At 36.3% G+C, this 11161-nt stretch overlaps 2 protein-coding genes across 2 annotated transcripts; one reads left to right on the forward strand and one right to left on the reverse strand.

Moving 5' to 3' along the window:
* LOC105155817 (bZIP transcription factor 17) lies at positions 1 to 1932 on the reverse strand (the record flags this gene model as incomplete). The annotated part of the gene is given in 1 exon segment (XM_020691729.1): positions 1 to 1932. A coding segment is annotated over 1 exon segment (1804 nt), but the record flags the coding sequence as incomplete, so codon positions are not given.
* LOC105155818 (R3H domain-containing protein 2-like) lies at positions 5863 to 10883 on the forward strand. Its single transcript, XM_011071785.2, has 4 exons — positions 5863 to 6217; positions 7766 to 8381; positions 9122 to 9398; positions 10647 to 10883. Exons 1-4 carry the CDS (start codon positions 6064 to 6066, stop codon positions 10701 to 10703), a joined length of 1104 nt encoding a protein of 367 aa, XP_011070087.1. The 5' UTR covers positions 5863 to 6063; the 3' UTR covers positions 10704 to 10883.

Raw genomic sequence — 11161 nt, forward strand, 5'->3', positions numbered from 1 at the left:
GAAGTCTAGCACCATGTCTTCCCACACCTGGGACAGAAATTGCACGAGCTAGATCTCCAGGAACTGCCAGACCGGTCTCACCACCCCCCTTCCCATGGGATGCCATGGCTTTCTCACTTGCCAATACTGAATGGATAATCAAATTTCCATCTATTTTAACCAGCTTGTCATTTCTAGGAACATATAATGAAGCTGCAAGAGGTTCACTCCCATTCCTCAATCTAACAAGTTCATCAGCACTTGGCTCTGCTCCACTTCTTTGACCACATTGTACACCACTGTTACTACTGCTATCTCTTCTACCACCATGTCTCTCACTATACTCAGTACCATTCACCATTAACACTCTCCCATAATGTTTTTCATTAAACCCACCTCCAATATAACTTTCTCCACCTGTGAATGCTTCCCTAACTCCTCCATATCTCACATTAACCATTGGAACCAAGCCTCCAAACAACATTATGAAAAACAGCAAACCAAGAAAACTAACACCTGCAACTTTCTTGGTCTTTGGCCCCTCATTCTTCTTGCTCTCGACCTTCTTATTCGTCTTTGGTGCCTGTGCTGGTTTATGAGGTTTCAACCTTGGGATCGGCACCAAAGGCACTTGAGACCCTTGTGATTTCATCATATAAGGTGGAGGACATGGCATCCATGGATACATCATGGCTGGATGCGGGTAAATCCCAGGAGGTGGCTGTGCCATTGGAGGAGGCGGAACTGCAGCAGGGGCACCACCACCCCCCATTTGTTGACGCAGAGTCGCATTTTCTGCCATAAAGTATGAAATCTTCGCATTCAAGTCTTGAATCGTCGAATGCATTGACCTCACCTTTTCCTCCAACTCCTCTACGTAATGTTTCTTCCTCTGTCTAGATAATTGAGCACTCTCCCGATTCCTCATCAACCTTGCCTTCCTTTTCTCTTCTTCTTCATTCACCCCCTCAGTATTGGTACTATTATTGTTCTCGGTACTATTATTATTCTCTGCACTACAGTTAGATTTCCTATACTTATTGGTCCTCGGCTCTGCATTATTCATCAAATCTTCACCTCCCTTTTTCCTTTTCAGCAAAGAATTATTGCCATTATCATTACCAGACTCCTCTAACTTAATCTTCTGATCAACTACTCCAGTTCGAATCGAATTATCACTTGAATTTGGCGAATAACTTACCGATCTAGCAGGGCCATTATTCGAGTCCTCCGAGACATTAGACCCAAAATTCCCAGAACCCTGAGATTCTGGTGAAGGGCAATTCAAGCCATTTTCATCAGCACCAGAATTTTCGGCGCTACTGCGATTTGATCCGTTCGATTCCGGCGACGGCATGTTGAGATAGCCAGAAATCTGATGAGACTCCATCCCCGGCGAAGCGGAACTCAAAACCCCGGAACCATCCAAGCTATGATCACCTGAAAAATCGTCGCCTCCAGAAAGATGACGGAGTTCCGCAGAAGTCGATTTGAAAACGGCATGCAACTGATCCAAACTCGGCCCCAATTGGGCATGATTTCGGTCGAATCCAGATTGGGAATTGGATTGTTCTAACTGAGTGGAATTGAGAAGGTCGCCGAAGTCGGCAGCGGAAGGAAGGCAGAGATCATCAAAGGAGAAGTCAAAATCCAGGTCTTCCAGAACGACGACGTCGTTCTGGTTGTAGCGTGGTACAGTATCATTACTGATTAGGTTTTCGGAAAAGAAGGTGGCGTCGAGGGGCGGAATAGGGAGGCTGGACTCAAATTCACCAACCAGAGGCGGTGGTGGAGGATCGACGGTGACCACCGCCGAGTCAACCATACTCTCTGCTTTGTGCGTGATGGGAAATGAGAGAATTTTGGGGCAAAATATGCTGCAGAAGACAGTTACGAAGGGAAGAAATTGCTCGGGGAAGGGGGGGGAGGGTATAAGGACACTGAAAGAGAGAAGAGAGTCTGTGACCCTAATTCATATAAACGACAACGCATTTCAGGGAAAGTGAACTGCACGCATTTTTCGTGTGGATTATGTGAATTTCACCTTTAATTTAATGTCAGGACCTATTTTTCTTAAATTGAATTTAAATATATTTTTAATAGAATTACAAGCAATTATGAGGGGGGGGGGGTCTAGATTTCTTATATTTTACTATTACTTTTACTTTTCTCAATAAAATTAGAATCTGGTCAAAAGTTTCTTTAAATTTATGGAGACAGTGTTTCATTAATTTATCTCTGATCCAGAAATATCACCTAATATTTAAAAAAATATTTTTTTCCTAAAAAGTATTTATGATTTCTTCATATAAACAACACAACTGAAAATTGTTAATTACACGTAGGCACTTTCTAAAAATATGAAATTATAGTTTCTCCTAAAGAAGTTTTGAAATTATACTTACGGTCCCTCCAAAAAATCATTATTTGCATATGACCCTCTTTTGTTAGAATTTGGACGAAATACTGACATTAGCCAAAAAAAAATATATAAATATTTTATTTTATCCATTATTTAATATTTTTCATGTAATATTTTTTGTAGTTATGAAGAAGAATAAGTAATAATGTTGACTTTGCTCCATGTAAAAAAATACATACATGAAAATATTAAATGAGGGAGAAAATTGAAAACCTAATATAATTTTCCTTGCTTTCATCAGTATTTTTCGTCTAAACTCTAATGGAAGAAAGTCAGGTATAAATTAAGAACTTTCAAAGGGGGTGTAAGTGTAATTTTAAAACTTTCTTTTAGGATAAAATGTAATTTAGTATTTTTATAGGGGATCTAAGTGTAATTAATTTTAATTAAAAAGTAGTTAAGAAAGACGACTTAATTTTATGAATATTATTATAAAACTCTAATAAGATATTATATTTTTGTAATATTATGTCAGCAATACTATCTTTTTTTTCCATAAATATAAATTTCATTAAGTAAAGGGAATACATAAGTACAGTACAATAAGGTCAACAATACTATCTTTCTAACTATTATATTTTAGTACATAATTTATGACCAATACCTAATTAAAACATTTTTTCAATGAAAAAAACAAAAATTATGAATACCATTGTCACAAAGACCATTAAATACAAAACGAATCACATAATTCAAAAAAATATCAAAATAACAAGGGATAATCCCCGCCGCACCCCTGATTTCTGATTTATAATTTATCTACACAAATTATTTATGCATTTTGAGAAATTATACATATGTCCACAAAAAAACTCAATACAATTTACATAAAACCACCTATACTTTTTGAAATTTATACAACACCTACCAAAAACCCCAACATCATTCACACAAATCATCCATATTTCTTTAAAAAATTTTACACGTACATTTTTCAAAAAATATTAACATCATTTGCACGATCCACTTATACTTTTTAGAAAATTATATATATCCCCCAAAAAAATCACATTATTACAAAAACTATCCGTATTTTTTAACTATCACGAGTGATTTATAAAATTATAATAGAGAGAGATAATTTATATAAATAGAGGGAGATATAATTATTGAAAAGAAGAATTGAGGACAATAAAAACAATTAATGAATGAGCGCGTGAGAGGGAAAAACTCGGAAGTGCGATGGTGGGGGGCAGATAGGTTGGTGGTGTAGGGTTTAAGTGTAAGAACTCCTCCGCCACGGCACGGGGTATCGAGAAACTTCTTTATATCTGACTTGGGCTTTAAGCTTGAGCTTTTCCCCTTTCCGTTGCGCGTGAGCCCACGTGACGTGGATGAAACCGTAGCAACATCATCTGCCGGTTTGCTTTGTGCAGCAGTAGCAGGAACAACACCACCACCATTCTCGTCTTTATCTTCTTATCCTTTTTTAGCTGTCTGCTACTGCACACAATTATTATTAATTAATTAATTATTTTTTTGTTTATTTAGATGGGATGGGGAGGGGAGGGGAGGAGGTTGCTTACCTTCTACTACTTACCTTCATTACATCACCAACTGATATCATTTTTTATTACAATTAATCATTAGAGTTTCGAAGAAAGAAATTATAGCGAATATAACTTACATGTAAGATGGTAGCATTAGTTACAACTAAAATTATAAAAAATATTTTCGTTATAGCACAACAAATATTGATTAATCATGATAAATATTTATTTTTTTTATTAATTTTGATTGATCGTGATTAATAATATTAATTTATCAATAAGTTGTGGTCATTTATAATATAGTGAAAATTTATTTTTTTATAGTGGTGATTGGATAAATTTTAGAAAAGATCAATTGACTCGAATTATGTATATTTGTGTATAGATTATTATATGTGATGCATATTAGAGTTAGTATCAATTTTTTTTTTGGAAATATATATATATATATATGGTGAGAGTCATTACATTTTCAATCAGACATTGTATTATAAGGGTTTAAAGGATCTATGACTTGATTTTCATAGATTACGATAAATGACGTAGTGTGCACGGTCCCATTCAATTGAAAACTCTTGGGGAGTAGTATTCGGTTGGAATGGGACTGTGTATGGTACATGATTTGGAGTCGTTTATGGAAATCAAGTTATGTGTCATTTCCAAATCCCTCAATTGGAGGGGGTGTGATGCTGAGTGTGCTACTATCCCACGTTCGATAGAAATGAGGGAATTACAAAAAGAGAAACAACGAGTTGTTTTTTCAAAGACAAATCCTTGGGATTTCAAACAAAAGATCCAATCAAGACAAGACAATGCATGTCTTATCACTTACAAAACATTACCTACAAAAATCGTGGAGCACGTGCAGTGGATCCTGTTACAACCTCTATAAATTAATAATTTTTCTAAACAGTAATTTTTTCCAGTTTCGACTTAGACCCAAGGTCTAAATTAATAATTTTTGATAAATTAATAAGATAACAATTTTTTGAAAGACCCTTATATAAATTTATGATCCTTTCAATATTATAAATTAATAATTCTATAAAATTACAAATATAACTATGAATATTTTTGTTGTTTATATAATGGTTGATTTTCTTACCATACATGAACTTGCATTAAGTTTTAACTAGTACTAAGTACTATGTACTATTTATGATGAATTTTATTTTTCTAAGAGGATTTATTATATTTAATAATCACATTGTACATGAATATCATTTAATTAATCAATATAATATATATATATATATATTTTATTCATGAACAATAATATAGGTTGGTTGAATCGAAAAAAAAATCTCTTTAAATTAATAATTTATTGATGAATTAATACCTCTTTAATTTGATAAAATTATGTGGCGTTAAAATTATTAATTTATAAAAGTTTTACTGGCATCATCGTTGCTTATTATGTTACAATTAAAAAATAAAATAAAATAAAATCCTTTTTTCAGATCAATTCGGGGATGTGTCAAAATTCTGGTTTCAACAGATCTCTAATATGTTGGGCCATTATTAAGGCCCAACTTTTACTAAACAAAACATCAGCCCAAAGGTTGTTTGGGTAAACTGAATTAAACAAAAAAAACTAGGGAGATCTGAAAATGGGCTTGAGCCCAATTATCGTCCTACACAAACATTGAGTTCAAATATAGCCCAATTTATTCAAGCCCAATAATAGGATTGGATCCGTATCCGAATCCGAAATTGACACATGGCCCAACACTGAAACACTAAGGTCGCGCCACATAAGATACCTACACGCGTCGACCTATTATTGGTGGTACTGGTATTTGGTCTTTTTTCCCGGCAACACAAGGATTGATGTTCCCGACTATTCGCTTGTGCCCGACTTGTTGTCCTTTTTGGACTTTTCACCCTCCAACCATCGCATCCGAGTCCAAAAAGGAGAGAAAAATCTCAAGGGAAATTTTATTTTTTTCCCCATATAAAAATCCAATTCATAATTCTGATCCATCACTCTCTTCGGCTTTGGTGGGAGAGATAACCCGAAGGAAATTGGAGAAAAGGGTTTCCCTTTTCTCAAATTCCCCTCTTCTCTCTCTACTCCTCGGCGCAGGAGTCATAATATACACTTATAGATTATTGTCTGTATCTATAGTTTTATACGTATTTGGTTCTGTATTTTCTTCTTCTGTGTTGGATATGGATTTGACTTCTCAAGCACCTGTTGAGGCTAAGGAGAATTGCGGGGTGTTCGAGCAGAAGGGGAAGGAGAATCAGCCGCCGCCGGCCTATGTGTCTATGGTGGATCCCTTCCTCGTTGAGGCTCTTCAAAACCCTCGTCATCGTTTAACTAGTTAGTTCGTTTTCTGTTTTTCTTTTCTTTTCTTTTTTTTTTTGGGGTGTGTGTGTGTAGTTTTGTCGTGTTTGAGTTCAATTTGTCTCGGTTTTGTTAATTGGTAGGGATTTATGTTTCTAATAGTTAAGGGAGTTAGTTTCTTGCGTAGTTGAGATGCGTGGGTTTGGATTAGAGTTAAGGTGGTAAATATTGGGGAGCTTGAGTTAATTGAGTTGGATCTAGTGGGGTTTGTCATTCTTTTACGTTGTTGTTTGTGCTGGTGTAGGAAGTTGTTGGTGTTGAATTGGTGTAGATCTGGGTTGGGAAATGTGGAAATTGGCAAAGTTGAGCTCCTTGGTTCTCTAAAACGGGAGAAAGCATGATAGAATTATTTGTTTCTAGGATACCATGAAACTGAATGCTATTGCATAATGGGATTTTGAAGCAGTATCAGAATCTTGTACCTAGTTCTTTAACTGATGATTGAGCTGTGAGATATGTACTTACATTGGTTATAAGGTGAATCGTTATTGGAAAAGTATTGAACTGAGGTGGTTACTTGTAAAACATAATTTCTTCATGGCAGGATGTATTTTCAAGATTATAGTTGGCGTTTTATGTTTAATTTTCTTGGGGTTTACCTTGTAGTCTATCTTTTTCTGGTTAGGAGTTTGGACTGATTGAGAAGTAAAAATGGTCAGAAACATGCTTGCATGGCATCATTGGCGACGAAGTAAAACTAATCACGCCTGCTTCTTCTTGCTAGTATTGTATGTGGAAAAGAGGCAGCTATTCACATAGTTGATTTAGTTAAAGAATCCGGGCATGCTTAAAAGCTTCTTCAAATATTTGAAGTAAGAGTAGAAGAAGAGTTTTAGGGATATCGGACAGGAAACTTGATATTCATGGGTCATGAAGAGAAAGTAGTGTCCGTGCTGCTTCAATATGATTAGGAGGGTTGAGTTATAAAATTCATGACAGAGTCAACCTGTATGGCTTGGGACATTTGTGGTTGCCTAGATAGGGGTCCAAACACCAAAGTTTCTAAGAAGCTAAACGACTATGAGGAGGTGAAGCTAAACTTGTGTTAATGAAAAAAGGATGGGAAAAAGGAGTATGTGAATTGCATCCTTGTCGATTAGTTCCTACCAATTTCTTGTCACTTGTTATGATGACCAGCTTTTGGACTTCCAGTATATAAGAGGAGAAATCGTGATACATTGGACTAGACAAATATCACTTTTAGAGTTGACAAATTTTACAGTCAAAACATGAGTTGGAGTCCAGTGTGACAGAAGGGTTATCGATAGACAAGCCAATGCTTTTAATACCAAGTTTGCCAACCAAATTTCAAATGTCACAATTTTGTTTTGGGATGGACTTCACATCAAGGAGTCCAAAACCATCTATTTGGCTGTTGAGATCTGAATGTGGAACATTACTATAGAATGATCCTTGTCTCATTTATGTTTTACATTTTGTCAATTTATTTCTATGTTTATCCATTCAGTTCCATTTAGTTTGTATAATTGGTGATAACATAAAGATCTTTTCTTGTTTTATCAGTTCTACGGATGGAACTCGATGTCCAGAAATTCTTGCAGAGTTCTGATCTGCAGCAGTTCGAATTTCCACACTTCCCAACTTCATACCTTCGTCTTGCTGCACACCGTGTTGCTCAACACTATGGTTTGCAGACCATGGTTCAGGATAATGTTGTAGATGGCCAAGGAATAAGGATTTTGGTTATAAGAAAACCAGAGAGTAAGTTCCCCGCTGTCTGCTTATCGGATGTTCCAGCTAAAGAGTCAGAAAATGGAAAACTTGATCAAATCAAGATTGTTATTAGGCCGAGGCCTAAAGCTTCCTCTGGCGACGCCAGTGAACTTGGGCTTAAACGGAGTCCAGTAAGAACTGTGGAGGAGAGGAAGGAGGAGTATGACAGAGCACGAGCTCGTATTTTCAGCAATAGTAGTAGCTCTGAATCAGAAGATGCGTTGGCTCGGGCTACTTCTGATGGAAGGAATTTGAATGTAGATGATAATGAAGTTTCAAGGAACTTGGGTGTGGATGGGGACAAGAGCCTCTGCAGCAGGGAAATTGGCAATTCCTCTAGAGTAGCAATTTTTAGAGACAGGGAGAAGGATCGTACTGACCCTGACTATGATCGCAGTTATGACAGGTATGATAAGTGAAACTTTGAGAAGATAGTGAATAGATGCATTTTGGAATTTCTGACTTAATCTATTAGATCACTTGAAAATATCTAAGAGAAGATTAGTAATGCGCTTTGTTTCATGTCAGATGCTTCTAGTATTTTTATAAATCTTTGGAATATAATATCTCAACATGTACATATATAAAACCACTGCAAAAGATTGTTTATGACTCATTTTACTTCTTAAAGGTTTCATACAAATTCTACTATTCTGGTGCCGCATGTTATCTAGGTCATCAATCAGTTTCTTCTTTCTTTGGCCCTTTCTTGCTATAGACACATTATGGTAGTGAAGTCTTGGAAAGGATATCTGTTTTGGTTTGCGTGGCCCAAATTTTCTGATTACCTGGCCTGTTCTACCTAGAGGGTCCCTTGTTATCAGTTGAAGCATATAATTCTTTGTCAAACTACTTATCCATACGCTTAACAACTAGGATTGAGGATCGAATTGAACGTAATATTTCATGGTTTAGCTCTGTATTAATGCTAATGATCGAAGGATTTCCAAACCTAATGCTTGTAAAATAATTTTTTTTATGTTATGATAGAGAAAGATAAATGTTTTGGTAGGAATTCACTAAATAAATGGTAACAGATTAAACTGGTGGTCGTGTCAGTTTCGCCAAACTTGCCACTTCTCATGTGCATCAGTCCTCAGCTCTTGTAAGCATAACTAGATTTTTGTTGTTTCCGATTTGATACAGATACGTCAAGAGTATCCCAAGCACTCAGGGCTTCAGCATGGCACCTTTTAATATGCAGAAATTCCAGCCTCCATTTGTCCAGTATGATTCTGTTTTCCCTCAGCTGGGCCAGATGCCTGCTCCTCAAGCTTCTATTAACTACAGGACCCCAGTGATGAGCCCTTACTGTGCGATGGGATTAAGTCAGATTTCTAGGGATGCTTTGTATATGCAGTGGCCCACCCCGTCCATGATGTATGCACAGTCGTATGATCAGCTAAGACATGGCTTTTTCCAGGTAGGCATCAGGTTCTCTTTCTGTTGCCTTTTCTATTGCTGCCCATGTGAAAATGATTTTGTAATATCGGTAAGCATGTTGGTCTGTGGTATTACTCTTACTATTGTCTTATAGCATTTTGTGTATATGTCTTTTGCTCATCTAATTTACTCATTCGACTTTTGAAACTGTGCAAAATTTCCGTCTTGGAATTTAGATGCTCAATGAAGTAGGCATAAGCATCACATTGATTTGTTAAATTTGGAACTTGGAAGAGCTTTAGTTCTTATTTTGCTTTTGGTTTGTCTAAAACTATAGGTCACCAAGAAGATCACTTGTTTCATTTAATATATTATTCCATAAATAAAGAAGACATAGAAAGAGAAACTACAAGCATCAAGTAATGTTGCCTCTCATTTTCTAAACCATGATGCATATGTCATAAGACAACTCTCAAGCGTGAGGAAAATAAACTGGATTTCGGTTTGTGTGATCTGACAAGGATCTGCTTTGTGCTATTTTTGATTGATGACGATTCTGTTTCAAGAATTGTTGGTGAGGTTAAGCCGTGGTGGTTTAGGTTCTGAAATGGTGAAGAATGCAGATTGGATGACTTGGTTGTCGTCTGTTAGTGGTGTTGTTTCAGAATCATGTAATAACATTAACAGAGAAGAAGGAAGTTGAAGTTGATGAGTAGTACAGGCAGGAGTGGTAAGATGAATCCCAGTTAGTTAGGGAGGGAGATAATAGTTAGAGATGGCTTATTGCATTTGACTCAAATCATATATGTATTCAGGAGAAAAAAATTATGTCTGATGATGCTCAATGCTACTATACTGAACTAAATGACACGATGCAGCATGCTTGTGCTTCAGTCCATTTCTGTTGGTCTATTTAGACAGGAGTTTTGAATTGCATGAAATTTTGTGTGAATGTGTTGTTTGTAGTTTGAAATTGCACGATGCCCAAAATCATATGATTGTTGCTGATGATGATGTCTGCTATTCAGATCCCTGTGTTAAGAGCTTAGAACCACTCCTATATATGTTTCTGCGTTTTACAAATGAATTCACACGTGTTACATGAATGTGCTTAGATGTGGGCTCCTGAAACTACAGCATGGCACTTTTTAGTGATTGCTTGTTATTCTGTCATTTTATTGTTCAATAATGCGATAATCTTGTTTTTATCTGCTAGTCTATCTTGTCCTTTCTAGATATTCATTCATTTATAATGTTACTGAAGCACCTGTGTAATGTTTTGCTGTAGGGGCCCTTCTGTCAGCAGCCTCTAAGTTTCGATTATTCCCAGAACCATCATCGATAACAGGCGGAATGCTTACTGGGGAATGTCTGTATTCTCTAGAATTTCTTGATTTTAGGTTTAAGTGTTGAAGACAGTTAAACTTGATCTTTCAATTTAGCTTCTGGTGGCCTTTTCTTTTTTGATTTTGAAGTGGTGAAAAACTTTATTATGGTCTAATTATTATTATTATTATTGTTATCCTTTGTTATTGTAGCGAGACAGCACCTACATGCCTGTTTGCTGTTTGTGATTTCTGTTATTATGTCTGTACTAGAAAGTTATTTTGCCCAAGTCTTGTTTGTTCATATCTGGACAGGTTGGCTGGCCCTCCCACACTTCTCTCATCAGAGTACTCATTCCCTGATGCTGCCCATTTGTGGTGTAAACAAATAGATTATAGATCATGATATCATTGTTTCACTTTATGATACTTCATGTACATATTGAATGCTTTAGGCCCATCTGGGCTTTCTCTTTCC

The sequence above is a fragment of the Sesamum indicum genome, linkage group LG2 (assembly GCF_000512975.1).
Source record: "Sesamum indicum cultivar Zhongzhi No. 13 linkage group LG2, S_indicum_v1.0, whole genome shotgun sequence".
Taxonomy (NCBI): Eukaryota; Viridiplantae; Streptophyta; class Magnoliopsida; order Lamiales; family Pedaliaceae; genus Sesamum; species Sesamum indicum.